The following is a 15,465-nucleotide window of genomic DNA, read 5'->3' as shown; positions in this document are numbered from 1 at the left end:
ATGTGTGAAAACGATGCCCGTTTGAACAAGCAACAGCTTAAAGGGACGGTATTAAATCACACTTTTCCTGCCGGTGAAAATCTACGATAAATGCTTGATAAGATAGGGTTCCGAATTACAGAGAGATGGGTCTATAGATGGTTGTGTTTCATGTGTTGTTTTTGATATTTTTGTGATTATTTTTCGGGCTCTTCTTCCAAGCAAGCTATTTTTTCTTGTGAAAGGGGTGTCTGCACAATTTAAACAGATCACAACAAATGTTGTTTCAGGGCATCAAATATGTTCAAACTGAGGAATTTTATATTTTTATCTGAAAGAAAAATAGCATTTACAGGTTGAAATTCAACATGTCTTTTCCTTTTTCAGTGATTATTGTCACCAAATATGAAGTTTGCTATTGACTAAAACAATGGGTCTTCATGAGTAATGTTTCGTCAAGCTGATTAGCATAACATATTTCCCTAATGTTCTATCTATGTAATGCTTGTTCGGTGTCAGTATAGACACGTTCCATCCATTCTGGTCTCATTACCTACCAGACAAACATGGCTGACCTCGCAGAAAAACCGGAATCCAAATCAACCATTTTGTCCATCATCGTCAAGCCTGTTGGGTATTTTTCACGTAAAATACCTGTTGAATGTTGTTTACTTTAACAGTGTTGTGTACAGCGCCATTATCGATCATACAATCAGGAACTGGTGAAATGAATATCTGTAGAAATGCACCTAGAACTAGTGATGAATACTATATTTGGCGAACACTTTCAATGTGTTCCATCATGAGAGAATGAAACAATGATATTTTCGGAAATGGAACATCTTATCAGATATACACAGATTTTAAAAGCGTAAACGTGGACGACTATTTTTTTGTCTTTGGAGCCGTAGCTCCGGTTATAAGTCAAATGTTCCAATTAGTCTATCTGGACAGGCATGCAGGGAATTATATCGTTGTTACATCCAAGGTTCATTCGATCAAGTAAACGAATAAAATGACGATATCATAATATTATGTTATCTTGTTTCGTAAACGAGCGAATCCGACCATTCAATACTCTCTTGCGTGCTGAATACAAGGTTATCTCCCCTGGTCTGCAGAGCTGAGGTTTATTTGACAGATGAAGTTGATTCTCCTGTCGCACTTGATGTCGACCCACTTCTTCCGGCTGATAGCCAGGCAGTGTTCAGCCCCCGCGGCATTGTTGGGTTCCCGCTTCTTCCACATGCGATGAAAGAAATGTTTCTTGGCCGAAAACCAGCGCCATGCTCCTTCTTTGGGAAGATCCGTCCCGCCCAGGAAGTAAAACTTCCCTGTTAAAAGACGAATGCGAATTATGAAGATTGTTGATTTGTTTTTTTGTTTGTTTGTTTAATATCGCAGTCAGCAATTACCTAGCAATATTACGAAGGCCTGTAAATAATCGAGTCTTGACAAAAAAGTAACAATTGTTGCTTCTATGGTCAATGCCCCACGTCGTTAAGGTTCTATGACACGCGCGCAATCCCTGCAACCAAGTCATCCAACTTTGCACGCGATCTGTTTAGTTGCTTCTTAAGACAAGCATTAGTTGCTGGCATTGTGTGAAATACTTTCGCGCCCTTCAAGCTAGAGTTAATCACTGGTTTGGGTTTAATGCGCGTTTGAAAGGTATTCGGGTCATATCACGGCGCGTCAGCTTATTGAGCGAGGGAAGTCCAAACTGATGCACGTCTCAGACGTTTCCCACTTTGGTGAAACCCACGAGCAGGTTGCTGACAAACCCAGAATGTCAATCATGTAAATACTGCCTAAACCAGCTGCCTAGAAACAACATGCTTAAAAACATACAGCGATAGATACAGCGCAATTTTGCTAGAGGGAACTGTAAGCACTGTTCTACGATTGATCCTCTCCTTAATCCAACTCACGTTGTAAAAGTTCGTAAACAAGCAAGCTTATAACCATACATGCCAACACGACGCCATGCAGTCGGGATTTGCAGTAAAGCATTTCCTTGACTAAGCAAATCTACACTGGTTGTCATCTAAAATCAGTAATACGTCCTGAAAGTTCCTAGATAGCCGAGCAGGTAGGAATAAATTTCTCCTATCCCGACAGAAATGTTATCAGCTACGGGATAGCGGGCAAGCAGTTACTTCCGACTTTGGGGTAACTTGGGATCTATTCTATCGTGGGTTCCCAGTGGGGAAGTGATGACGAAAGAATGAGTGAGTATGGTTTTACGCCGCTTTTAGCAATATTCCAGCAATATCACGACGAGGACGCCAGACATAGGCTTTACACATTGTACCCATGTTGGGAATTGAACCCGGGTCCTTGGCGTGCCAAGCGAAATCTTTGACCACTAGGCTACATCACCGCCCAATATAAAAAAGGAAAGCGCACGAGTTTATGGCAGAAATTGCTTGTTCGACAGTTACAAAGTTTGATCCCTCCAAGGGTGTACTCTCTCCCATCCATGTGACGCACTTTGGTAGATGGGTGGTATGATCGAGGTTCGAACCAACACGGGTTTTATCCATCCACTCAAGGTGACACACACTTATACAGACGATGTGGTTGCTATATCTACAAGGTTCGAATCCAATACAGTACACGTAAGGGTGCCACATCTTTCTCACGCTGGATACTTCAATGGTACACGTATCCTGCAATGTGGTTGTGGCATTTTGTGCCACGCCTCTTTTAACCGTATTTCAGAATATCAGGGGCACGGGTGGCCCAGTCATCTAAGGCGCCGCGATTCGCTGTGAAGAGTTGCGTCCCCTGGGCACGCCAGAAACCTATGATTGTGGGTTCGAATCCTGGTTCGCCCCGATTATGTTTCTAGGTTTATCAGCACCATACCCGTGCTCGTGGGTTTCACCGAAGTGGTAAACGTCTGAGACCTGCATCACTCCGGGCTTTCCTCCCACATTAAGCTGACACGCCGCGATATAACTGGAGTACTGTTGAAAGCGGCGTTAAACCCAACTCACTCACTCACTCAGAATACCACGTGATGTCAGCGAGAAGTCGCATAGTTGCTGATGCGGCGTTAGAAAACAATCGCTCATTCACTCCTGCAAGCATCATGTTGGATGAAGAGTGAGTAAGTACAGTTTTACGCCGCTTTTATCACGACGGGGGGCATCAGAAATGGGCTTCACGCATTGTACCCATGTGGGAATCGAACCCGGGTCTTCGGCGTGATGAGCGAACGCTTTTACCACAAGGCGACCCCACCGCCCGTCGGATGAAAAGCCGAACAGGTTCTCGTCTCGACGTTTGTGTGAAACCCAGAGGTACGGGTATGATCCTGGCACTTCCAATATTTAAGTCTTTGGGAATATTGGACGTGACAAAAATATTTGGAAAAGAATGTTATGAGACTCAAGGATGACGATCACAGAAACAAGGCTTTGATCAATGGGTCAAATCATGGTGTACCTCGTCATGATATGAACTCGTCCTCAAAGCTGCAAAAACACCCACCCACTCACACTAAAAGGACATGCACTTCATACTAACCGCGTCTTTTCTTCACTTCATTGGTGACAAATCTACGGAGATGGCGGTTGTTTACCATGGCTAAGTTAGATCCCATCATACGGCAGTAAGTCTGGAATTATTCAAGACACAGTTACATACACCAGATCAGGTCATTGTTTTCCAATATATATATTAGCTTTTGAGGTTTGTTTGTTTGTAGTTTAACGCCGCACTGAGCAATATTCCAGCTATATGACGGCCAGATAATCCAGTGATTAATATCATGAACATCGCTCCACGCAATTGGGATCGATGACATGCATCAGCCAAGTCGAACCTGACCACTCGATCCCGTGTGTCGCCTTTTACGACAAGCACAGTCGCCTTAAAAGGACAAGCATGGGTTGCTGAAGACCTATTCTACCCCGGATCTTCAAGGTATATCCGCATTTGATTAAAAGTTGCTGATGTAGAGTTTTCTTTTTAATATTTTCGAATTATTGACCCTTCTCACAAACCTTGGGTCTTGACACAGAATACCACACCTGCCATAAGCCGTTTGGAAGGATGCGAGCGTTGCGTTCGAACTGGCCACAATGAACAGGTAATTGTTTTCGTCATATTTTCGATAGATGCAATTTGTGAATTAACAGATTCCCCGCTTAAATCTGCACATATGCACATATTCTATAAAAATTAGATCAAAATAAAAAAAATAATATCTAGGGAAGGCATATTTTCGTTCCTGGCATGGATGGGGTGAAACGTTTAGAAACGTAAACGCATCCCTCCTCTACTAATAGTGAGGGAGTATGGTTTTACGCCGCTTTAGCAATATTCCAGCAATATCACGGCGGGGGACACCAGAAATGGGCTTCACACATTGTACCCATGTCGGGAATCGAACCCGGGTCTTCGGCATGACGAGCGAACGCTTTAACCACTAGGCTACCCGACCACCCTCCTCCACTAATAAACCATAAATAAAACATTATTATAAATATAACATCACTGACAGAGAATCAACAGTTTCGATTAGTTTCAAAACAGATTGCATTTGGCAAAAAAGTCAAACGCATGTGGACATCATATGAATACTGATAAATGAAACGAGGTCCATTGTTTATCAGAGTGAGTGAATGGACGCTAGTCCGGATGGAATACCGTATGGGACACTCCCGCACCTTTGTACATGAATACTTCATGTATTTGTTGGAGATGAGTGTGGTGAAAGTCCCGAACATGAAATGCGGGTGAGGCTTCTAATCTACCCATGATCAGAGTCACGTGACGTAAGGAAAGCCTAGTGGTTCAAGTGTTCGCTCGTCTCGCCCAAGGCCCGGGTTCTATTTTCATAATGAGAACACTGTGTGAGAACATTTTTGGTTAACCCCAACCGTGATGCTGTCGGGATGTTGGTACATGCGGCGTAAAACCACACCTTTCACCTTCAAATAACCACCCTTCTTTTGCCCCCAGCCCTTATGAAGTCCCACCCCAGCATCAGCCACACGATCGTCTGGAGCCTAGATGAGACCATCGTTTACTTCATGTTGGTAAAAGAAGGTATTTCATTGAGCTTACATAAGCTTCTGCCCATGAACCGACGAAGTTGGAGAACCAGAAGCAGTTGGACTTGGTGGAATCCTCCTTGGCTGGGAATTGTGTGAATCGCTCAGGACAGCCTATTTGGTAACAGAAAACATAAGAAAAATTGTATATAATTTCATACTTTGAAGTTAACAGTGTTTCTTTCATGCTGAATGGGTAGTCACGTGATCTGATATTTGGAGTTCACACACCTGTGAACGGACAAAACAAGTTCACACGATGTGAACAATGTTTTTTGTGAAATTGATCGTGTGAACTTTTGCCGGAACTACTTTCCCGAGTTTCCCCGAATTCTCGATCTGTGTTTACGATCAATTCGTTTTTCTATTTTATTTTTAATCCCTGCATTTATCAGCAATATTATGCATTAATTTAGTATTTTGGCCTGATCTTGTAACATTTCATCTGACTTATAAATAAATTAATTAATGCTTTAGTTCTTGTCTTTGATGTCGTCTAGCTACTACATGAAACAAAATGGATTGTCCACACGGTGCTTTGGATATGGAATGGCTTTCAATACTAATAACGCAAGTAAAGAAAATTAATTCTATTGAGCGATAATAACTTTCATGCCTTGTTTTCGGAAATGACAGGAATCTAGCAACATTGAAAACAATGCAGTGCTCAGATGTGGCCGCTGACACAGAGCAAACGCGACTGTTCCTGATAAAAAAAAAACTTGCCTGTTTTACCGATTGGTCATCGGAGACGAGGAAATATACGTAGACGGAATTAGAAATCTACTATTCCGGTTTCTGAGTTGGCCGACCTTCTCCGTGCATTTTTGGCCGAGAAGCGGCGGCACATGAGTGACGGGGCATAGAAATGAAGCTGGTCGTGCAGTAGGTCCATCTCAGGTGACAAGACACACCAGCTAAGCAAAGTATTACAGCACACGCGACAAATCCCAAACTCCAAATACAGCACACCCTGACTTTGAAAATAAACACAAAACACGCAAGTTTCAGAGCACTCTGTTCAATCCCCACCAGTCGATTCCTCACATTCATAAATAGGTGACATTCCCAATTTGCTAGTGCCACGAGAGGGTTCACGCGTCGGGGTGTTTTCCATCGTTGTCGTTTTCAACAGCTGTAACTATAAATTTCATCCTTATGCTCCCGTTCGACTCGAGCCTCCTTACCTCTTTACAAACTTATGTGACGTCATATATAAAACCGCACTTGAAGGTTGACCTCGACTCGGTGTATGGAGGTCATGTTTATATTTTTGTTCACCGTCCTGTAACCTATTTTTAAGATTTTATTTATCCCAAATATTGTTTGTAAATTTGTTCAGAGAATGAAATAATGTTGACATATTTCTAGATTATGTTGTATATATTCAAAGAACTATTTTTCTTTGCGTAACTGAGTATGAGTGGGGAAACGTATGTGACCGAGAGCCGGCAAATACCGACGAAATAACCTTGTTGCAATGTTCTTAGGTTAAACCAGAGGACTTCAAATTTAAGCAAACATTGTAACGATATTATTCGGCGAGACCAGTAAACTACAAAGTATGAAATTATAAGAATTGAACGTCAGTTTGGTTGGGTTCATTACAGTGTGAACGATTTAAAAGCGCTGGTTAAACTTTCGCAAACTCGTAGGTTCACACAGTTTAACCAGCGCTTCTAAATCGTTCACACTTCAACGAACCCATCCAAACTGACGTTTAATTCTTAAGTATATATGTCAAAAGTAGAGTAAGTGATCAATACTCTCTACTATTGGTAATAACGAACTAACTCGCTTCAGAAATGTTTGTTTTCGCAATGATGTTTTGTTCCTAGTTAAACGCCGCACTATTCCAGCGTTACAATCCAGTGATTGATGTCATGAGCATCGATCCACGCAGTTCAGATACGACAAGCGTCAACCAAGTCAGCGAGCCTGATCACCCGATCCCGTTAGCAGCCTCTTACGACAAGCATGGCGTGTTTTGATTTTGTGACATTAGTGACACAACAGGTATATGACGAATGTATTGTACAATGCAAAAGATTCGAATAGTGATCATAATGTAAATAAATTTTAGATAAAATATTGAAATTGTAATACTGCATTCCTTTAACCTCAACACGCTAACAGTTACAGATATATTTGACGTATTGTACATTTTCTTTAACTGTAACATGTGTTTATTAAGAAAACAGCTGAAATGTTTTCCCGGAGCGGTATATATACTACTCATAAGAACACACGATTTTTTTCATATAACTATATTTAAGCTGTCTAGGCATGATACATTACCTATAGTTATTTGTAAAAAGAATTGGGTGTTCTTTAACATATTTTGAGGGGTATATAAAAATCATGTTTTCGCTTGTTTATCGACACGGATTTCATTTATGAAATACAAATATATTTAAACCGTATATAAAACCTCCTATTCTTAGAAAAGTATACATATGGTCCTTTTTCTTAAATCAACCTACAAATCAAGCAATCAAGTTATCACTTTGTTGTGGCAGGGACATTATGTTATTATGGGGACAAATAAACATTGGTTTAGACTCTCATCTTGGCTTGCTAGTGAAATGTTGCACATGTGTGCTGATCAATCTTACCGTTTCTGGAATCAAACAGTATCGAACTTCGGTAGTTGTCTCCAAGAGGTTGCAGCTGCTCCTGAATATCCTTCAGGTCTATCAATGTCTGCACATGGCGGGCACCTGTTGTGTCGATTTGCCTAGACAACGTTTGTTCCATTTCATTAAGATGCACGGAAAGTCTGTCTGCTCGCTTGTTGAGGAATTCAAATTTATTCTTCAACTCTTCTACAACAAAGGTTACTGAGTCCGAACGGGTTGTAGGATAAACACTTTTACTTGTCCAGTCTGTTTGTCTTGTGTTAAAATCACTGGACCTGGGTTCCAATTTGGAATTGTCTTCGGATATATTTTTCGGAGGAATATTCTGCAAATTTGACTGACCATCAGAAACTTTCAGACCCGATGAAGCTGATGAACTCGGTCGGTACGTAGATGTCGTTGTTGGTAAGGGCCCATCTTCCTCGCCAAGATAATTAGGAACAGAAGAACAGCCGTTAGTTTTAAAAAAGTTTTCATACCTGACCGGCATCTGTGTAGCGTCCAAAGTATCAGTAGTTCTGTGTCCAACATATACTGGTAGTACCGTGCAGTCATTATTGACTTGTGCAGAATGAGTATTACCATTGTTTCCATTTCCAAACTTGTCGTTGAGCCTTGGCAATGTTAAATTATCGGTGCGGTTCTGTCTGTTCGTACTGATCACAGCCATGCTGGAGATCGCCTCCATCAGCAATACAACGGCTACTACTCGAAACAGAGCGGTTAAGTGTAACGCCATTGTGAGTGAGTACCGAGGCTACGGAATATCAACATCGTAGGAAGTCCTGACTTTTATACATGTTCAAGGGAAGTAAAGGGAATTCAGGGCCGAGGGACAGCTCCTGGGACGTCCGTCGTTCATCAGGAAGACTATATGTGGTAATGCGTTTACACGTGTCCCTACTGCCCCAGGTCTCCTCTATCAGGACGGCGATTACCATTTCGACTTTTGGTCATTTCATAGTTCAGCTTTCATTCAGACAGCTGTTCTGAAGTGGGTAACACACACACACACACACACACACACACACACACACACACACACACACACACACACAAAAAAAAAAAACACACACACAAAAAAAACACACACACACAAAAAAAAAACACACACACACACAAAACACACAAAACACACACACACACACACACACACACACACACACACACACACACACACACACACACACACACACACACACACACACAAAACAAACACACACACACACCTCATGTTTTTAAGAAATAAGTTTTTCTTAATTATATCAAGTTGGTTAATGTAACAAACATATAATTATTTATTTTTCTACTTTGGACACCGGTTACCCTATCTCACACGACAAACGTTAGGGAAAACACGCACACGCACGCACACGCACACACACACACACACACGCACGCACAGACACACACACCTTATATTTTTTTAGAAATAAGTTTATCTTAATTATATCAAGTTGGTTAATGTAACAAACATATAATTTATTTTTCATCTTTGTACACCGGTTACCTTATAATAACACACGACAAATGTTCGGGAAAACACGCACGCACACGCACGCACGCACGCACGCACACAAATAAAATATAATATTTTATGTTACTTATAGATCACATTGAACACATCGGCACTGAAATACCATGGCAATAAACAGAACGACGTATAAACGTCTTCGGACGCAGGAACGGAACGTCACGAAAACGTTCACAACCAATGGGAGCGGGGTGACGTCACACCAACACCACATCACGGCCAGATTCGTGCATGGCGGATAAGGCGAGCTGTGACTCCTTGGTGTCACCAGGAAGTGACACTGTGATAGATGCTTGCGTCGCTGCAAGGACACATCGCATTGGAAAACATTTAAGCCATTGCATTTCTTTTGTTTACTTCATAACGTTGGCTTCACAAAATACCCTGTAGCGCCACATGAAGTATGTGATCAAGTCGGAACAATACTATCCAATGCATTTGAGAATTCCCTCTTGACAAGTGACTTCCACGAGGGCTTCCAGGCTACTACTGTCGCGGATGCATCGCTAACAGTGCATGTGACGTCACAGAAGTGTTACTTTATTACTTTGTTTGTATTTCTACTTTGTTTACCGGAAGTATGCCGGGGGGTCAAAGGTCCGTCATAGACTGTGCCATTTGTAGTTTCCCTGTGTTCTTGTCGCGTATCCCTTGTTTAAGAGGTTCAAAAGGATTTAGTCGACAATTATTTCCAGTTTCATGTCCCAATCACCCTGGATGTATTAATAATTTATTTACATCTCACTACAAACAGTTTCAGTGTAGTCATTAGTTTAGACAAGGTTACACAACAATTGATAACATGTTTATATTGCACAGTATTGTGCAAAGACACGTAAATGTAAAAGGGGGATACTCCTTCCATTATGTGTAGACTTTGCAAAAGAATTGACACTGTACAAAGAAAAAGACTATGGGTCATTTTAAACACTAATGATCCAATTTATAAAATTAATAATCTATTCAGTAACATCTATGAGAATATTCAAGGGTGTGTAAGGAATAAACCTTTGATATACAGGCCGGAATAAGACAAGATTGTTTATAGTCCCTTTTCATTTTCATTATTTATAAATGAACTAGCAACTCAAATTAAAAATAACCGCACGAATGATTAAAAGTACACCCGGATATGGTTTATTTATGTCCTGTAATATTTGCAGATGATATTGCGTCTATTTCAGTTATGTGTTGTCCACAGAAACAAAATTAAGGAACCAAATAATTATCGTGAACAATGGAAATTAACGGTAAATATGGATAAACAAAGGTAACTGCATTTAGAAATGGAGGGCAAATTATCAACATGTGAACAATTTCGAACAAATAGAAAGTGTACACTTATATGCATGTAAAAACAAATATACATATCATGGTTATATCGTGAATGTGGCAGATATCCTTTATATATTTTACAATATATTATACTTTAAAATACGCTGCCTTCGATCCGTGTTTTCAATTATTCCATTTAATAAAGTTTTATTTAGCCAAACTGCAGCGCACTTACTCCTTCCATTTTACAATAAGCTCGAAGTGAGTGAGTTATTTGGGTTTAACGCCGCTTTGAATAGTACTGAAAACCATAGCATGTACGCCATGAACATACTGCCTAGCAACAACATGCTTCAAAAAGAATCACAGCGATAGAGGAATTGTACTCGAGGCAATTCATTAATTGTAACCACTGTTCTACGACTGATCCACTCCTCAATCCAACTCACGTCGTACAAGTTCGTATACACGGAACCTGATACCCCACGGGTATGGTGCTGACAAACCAAAAAAAATAACCGGGCGAACCGGGATTCGAACCCACAATCAGACATTTCTGGCGAATTGACGCGCCTTAGAAGACTGGTCCGATTGCGCCCCTAATACGCTAGGAGACAACTGGGCGCGATACGGCGTCTAAGGGACTGCAATTATCCGTGAAGAGTTGCCGTCCTTATTTGTGCCAGGATCCTATGACCATGGGTTGAATCCCAGTTTCGGCCTTATTGTGATTATGTTGTCATCACCACACATGTATTTGGGTTGTAAGAGATACAGGGGGCACGGGTAGCTCAGTCGTCCAAGTCGCCGCGATTCGCTGTGCAGAGTTGCGTCCCTTCGGCATGCCAGAAACCTATGATTGTGGGTTCAAATCACGATTCGCCCCGATTATGTTTCTAGGTTTGTCAGTACCATACCTGTGCTCGTGGGTTTCATCGAAGTGGTTAACTGTCTGAGACCTGCATCACTTCGGGCTTTCCTCCCACATTAAGCTGACACGCCGCGATATAACTGGAATAATGTTAAAAGCAGCGTTAAACCCAACTCACTCACTCCTAGTGGTAAAGGGGTAAAAGTCCTGCCTCACTTTGATCTTTCCTCCAACATCAAGTTGCAGCGATGCAACTGAAATACTGCAAAATAACTCAAAGCAGCTTTAAACCTGAGTCATGTACTGCAACAAAGACCTTGTGCTCGTGTTTGAGTAGGAGTCACAAGTATGTCATGTTGACATTGTGTAAGGATGTCTCGCTGTGAAGCTCCGTATCCATCATCAAACTGCCCCATTTCAGGGAGGTGATTCCTGTTCCTCAAATTATGTCCACATTTGCCACTAAACATAAACGAACGTCTTACTTCCCCCGTATGGAGTATTGCGTGGGAGGTCAGCCTGGGTTTTTGACCCGTGTGGTTTATAAGTACTATTTATTATTTCTTTTACTCACAACAATGCGGGGGCGGTCGGGTAGCCTAGTGGTTAAAACGTTCGCTCGTCACGCCGATGACCCGGGTTCGATTCCCCACATGGGTACAATGTGTGAAGCCCATTTCTAGTGTCCCCCGCCGTGATATTGCTGGAATATTGCTAAAAGCGGCGTAAAACCATACTCACTCACTCACTCACCCACTAACCCACCCACCCACCCACTCACTCACTCACTCACTCATCCACTTGAAAGTTGTCTTGTAGATGAATTTCGTCAAAACTGGATGTCAACACTCAACAGTAAGAACCCATATGTGTTGTATAAAGAATATAAAACACTGTTTGAACCTGAAAGATACTTGAGCATTTACAATGGCAAACATGTACGCAGTGTTTTTATTAAATTAAGATGTAACGTTTTACCTTTACGACAGAACGAGGGTAGATGGCAATCCATTGAATCATGTTTACGTATGTGTCCTGTTGGCAATATGTCTGTTGAAGATGAATATCATTTCGTATTGATCTGTAAACATTATACTGAGCTGCGTAAAGTTTATTTGGCAGAATTGTATTGGAAGTTTCAACTATATATACATTCAAAAATATTATTGTGTACAACTCCGGATGAGTTATTAAAACGTATGCAATATTTTGTATATTATGCGTATAAACAAAGACAGGAAGTTGTAAAATCTATGTAATGTGCTTCACATTGTATTATTGGCACTGCATTTTCTTGTATATGGGCCAAAGGCCTACACACAAATAAACTAATTTTGACTTGACTTTGACCCGTGTTGTTTATAAGTACTATTTATTATTTCTTCTACTCACACCAATGCGGGGGCGGTCGGGTAGCCTAGTGGTTAATCGTTCGCTCGTCACGCCGATGACCCGGGTTCGATTCCCCACATGGGTACAATGTGTGAAGCCCATTTCTGTTGTCCCCCACCGTGATATTGCTGGAATATTCCTAACAGCGGCGTAAAACCATACTCACTCACTCACTCACACACCAATGGAACCGAGGAGGATTATTACTTTAAACCACATTCATCATTTCAAAACGAGGTTACCTTACGCTGTACATTGCCTGGCAATAGAGAGTAAACACATGATTGATGGGGGCTGAAAACAAGCACCAAATGGTTATTGGATGGTGATGCGTTTGATACGGGTATCATAGTTGTGTTTTGAACATTAAGTTTGAAGTATTTCGGCGACTGTGTTCAGCCTAGTGATAGTAACGTTTGCAATTGTTTGGTAAAATCCAATTTTCAAGTGTATGCTTTTTTCCGGGCTTTTTTTAGGTTTAGGGAATGTTAATGCTTTGTCATTGGGAAGCAGGGAGTGAGTGAGTATGGTTTTACGCCGCTTTTGGCAATATTCCAGCAATATCCCGGGGGGGACACCAGAAATGGGCATCACACATTGTACCCATGTGGGGAATCGAACCCGGGTATTCGGCGTGACGAGCGAACGCTTTAACCACTAGGCTACCCACCGTGATACTGCTGGAATATTGCTAAAAGCGGCGTAAAATCAAACTCACTCACTCGCTCACTCATATACAGCGAGTAGTCCCACTGAAAACCAACATTGATTGAGAAAAACACATCAAGAAAAGTATTCATACGCATTGAGTGAGTGAGTGAGTATGGTTTAACGCCGCTTTTAGCAATATTCCAGAAAATCACGGCGGGGGACACCAGAAATGGGCTTCACACATTTTACCCATGTCGGGAATCGAACCCGGGTGTTCGGCGTGACGAGCCAACGCTTTAACCACTAGGCTACCCGACCGCCTCTCATACGCATTGAAAAGTCCGTTAGATGTTAAAATCCCGTTTGAGAATATTTTCAACCAATTAGATTACGACGCACATTGTATCATAAAATATCTATTCGCCATAAGGTCAGTGACGACAGAGCGAAACAGTGATCCATGGTGATTGGACACAGCATGGAATACATACGGAAGCATAACCACGTTTGTTGATGTTGTGGAATTAAATTGCTAACGTCAGCAAAACATGTACAAACGTCTATCATAGATCCTTATATATAAAGTTAGAAGTTCCGGATATAAACCTAATTGTTCCGGATATAAATTTGAGAACTGTTGTTCCGGACGTACAGCTCGTGTATCACTGCTATCACGCTTCCTTTCAGAAGGACCCTCGGATGGGAGTGGAGTGAGTGAGTGAGTGAGTTGGGCTTAACGCCGCTTTTAACAGTATTCCAGTCATTTCACGGCGTGTCAGCTTAATGTGGGAGGATGCCCGAAGTGATGCAGGTCTCAGACGTTTACCACTTCGGTGAAACCCACGAGCACTGGTATGGTGCTGACAAACCTAGAAACATAATCGGGGCGAACCGGGATTCGAACCCACAATCATAACTTTCTGGCGTGCCCAAGGGACGCAACTCTGCACAGCGAATCGCGGCGACTTGGACGACTGGGCCACCCGTGCCCCCGAACAGCTAGTAACAGACATTAATTCCTATATGACATTTTCACAATGTCAAGATGAAAGGTCGTTCAACACACTCAATAATCTATGCAATGGTGATAATTGTGTTTGATTACAGGAAACGGCCATACCTTCAGATTTGCTTTTGACTGACTGCTTCCTGGTGTATCTCTGTAGGTAGTTAGCATCACAGAATAAGTTATATGGTAGGTTGACGCTGCAACAACGTCTACATATCAGCCAATGAAAACATCTGTAACACCCCGCTTTAGGCAACACAACTTTAGGCCAAATGCCTAAATAACTTTGTTTTGGAATCACATTATGGCGCGTTTGATCATATTTTGTACGAATATTATATTTTTGTCTATCGGGAAGTGATTTAAATATATTTTTAATTGATATTCACAACAAATTCGCAATATTTTTTACTATGCTTGCCCTTTATGAATCCACTCATACTTTTCGTGCATGAAGTTATATAATGTCCAAGACCAGTGGGTCGATTGTTATATGTTGAATGTGCTTAAAGCTGACCAGGAGTACAGTCTGTAAGTGGACCCGCAGAGGACACTGCATATTCAGAATTAATTACCGAGATCAAAATCAACTTTGACATAATGTCTTAAACGTAAGATCTAACTTAACCATCTCAACATTCCGACAATGCCCAAATAGGCGGTTTTTTTCATGTACTTAAATCTAAATTTAACAAATCTTGTTATAACCAGTCTATCAAATCTATGTACATGTATGCATCCATCTCGGTGCCTGCGTTCAGTGCATAAAACTCGCATGTGTCACTGTATCCTTGCCATTTCCCTGAATAAATATTCACAAACCTCGAAAAGATATCTGTTATTTCAGACGTATGTGGACAGATGTACATGTATGTCTTTGATAAGAATATAACATAATCGTAAAGCATTACCATTGATTGTTCATGACCTAGTGGTGTATAGGCAATAAGTTTGATGTTTACAAACTAGAAACGTCTTTAATGTTCTAGTACCGTAAAACTACAGCTAGTGGGGGCACTGAAGTAAGACGAGTTCTATGGATGAACAAC

General features: G+C 41.3%; 1 protein-coding gene across 1 annotated transcript; it reads right to left on the bottom strand.

Annotated features, from left to right (window-relative positions):
* Window positions 1-1,080: 1,080 nt before the first annotated feature.
* LOC139458681 (perlucin-like) lies at window positions 1,081-8,354 on the bottom strand. Its single transcript, XM_071240095.1, has 5 exons — window positions 8,267-8,354; window positions 7,661-7,870; window positions 5,059-5,159; window positions 3,514-3,604; window positions 1,081-1,313 (listed from the first exon to the last, which is right to left on the bottom strand). Exons 1-5 carry the CDS (start codon window positions 8,352-8,354, stop codon window positions 1,081-1,083), a joined length of 723 nt encoding a protein of 240 aa, XP_071096196.1.
* Window positions 8,355-15,465: the final 7,111 nt, after the last annotated feature.

Source organism: Haliotis cracherodii, unplaced genomic scaffold (assembly GCF_022045235.1).
Source record: "Haliotis cracherodii isolate W230 unplaced genomic scaffold, xgHalCrac1.p SCAF_13, whole genome shotgun sequence".
Lineage (NCBI taxonomy): Eukaryota > Metazoa > Mollusca > Gastropoda > Lepetellida > Haliotidae > Haliotis > Haliotis cracherodii.
The sequence above is the reverse complement of the archived record's forward strand: the minus strand, read 5'-3'. Positions and strand labels throughout refer to the sequence as shown.

What these genes read in the sequence shown, in the direction of transcription:
- LOC139458681 (XM_071240095.1), bottom strand. Translation starts at nt 8,354, where the DNA reads ATGGCTGTGATCAGTACGAACAGACAGAACCGCACCGATAATTTAACA. An exon ending in ACTGTTTGATTCCAGAAACG is followed by an intron (nt 5,160 to 7,660) that starts GTAAGATTGATC and finishes GTTACCAAATAG; the next exon opens with GCTGTCCTGAGCGATTCACA. An exon ending in TGAAGTGAAGAAAAGACGCG is followed by an intron (nt 1,314 to 3,513) that starts GTTAGTATGAAG and finishes GTCTTTTAACAG; the next exon opens with GGAAGTTTTACTTCCTGGGC.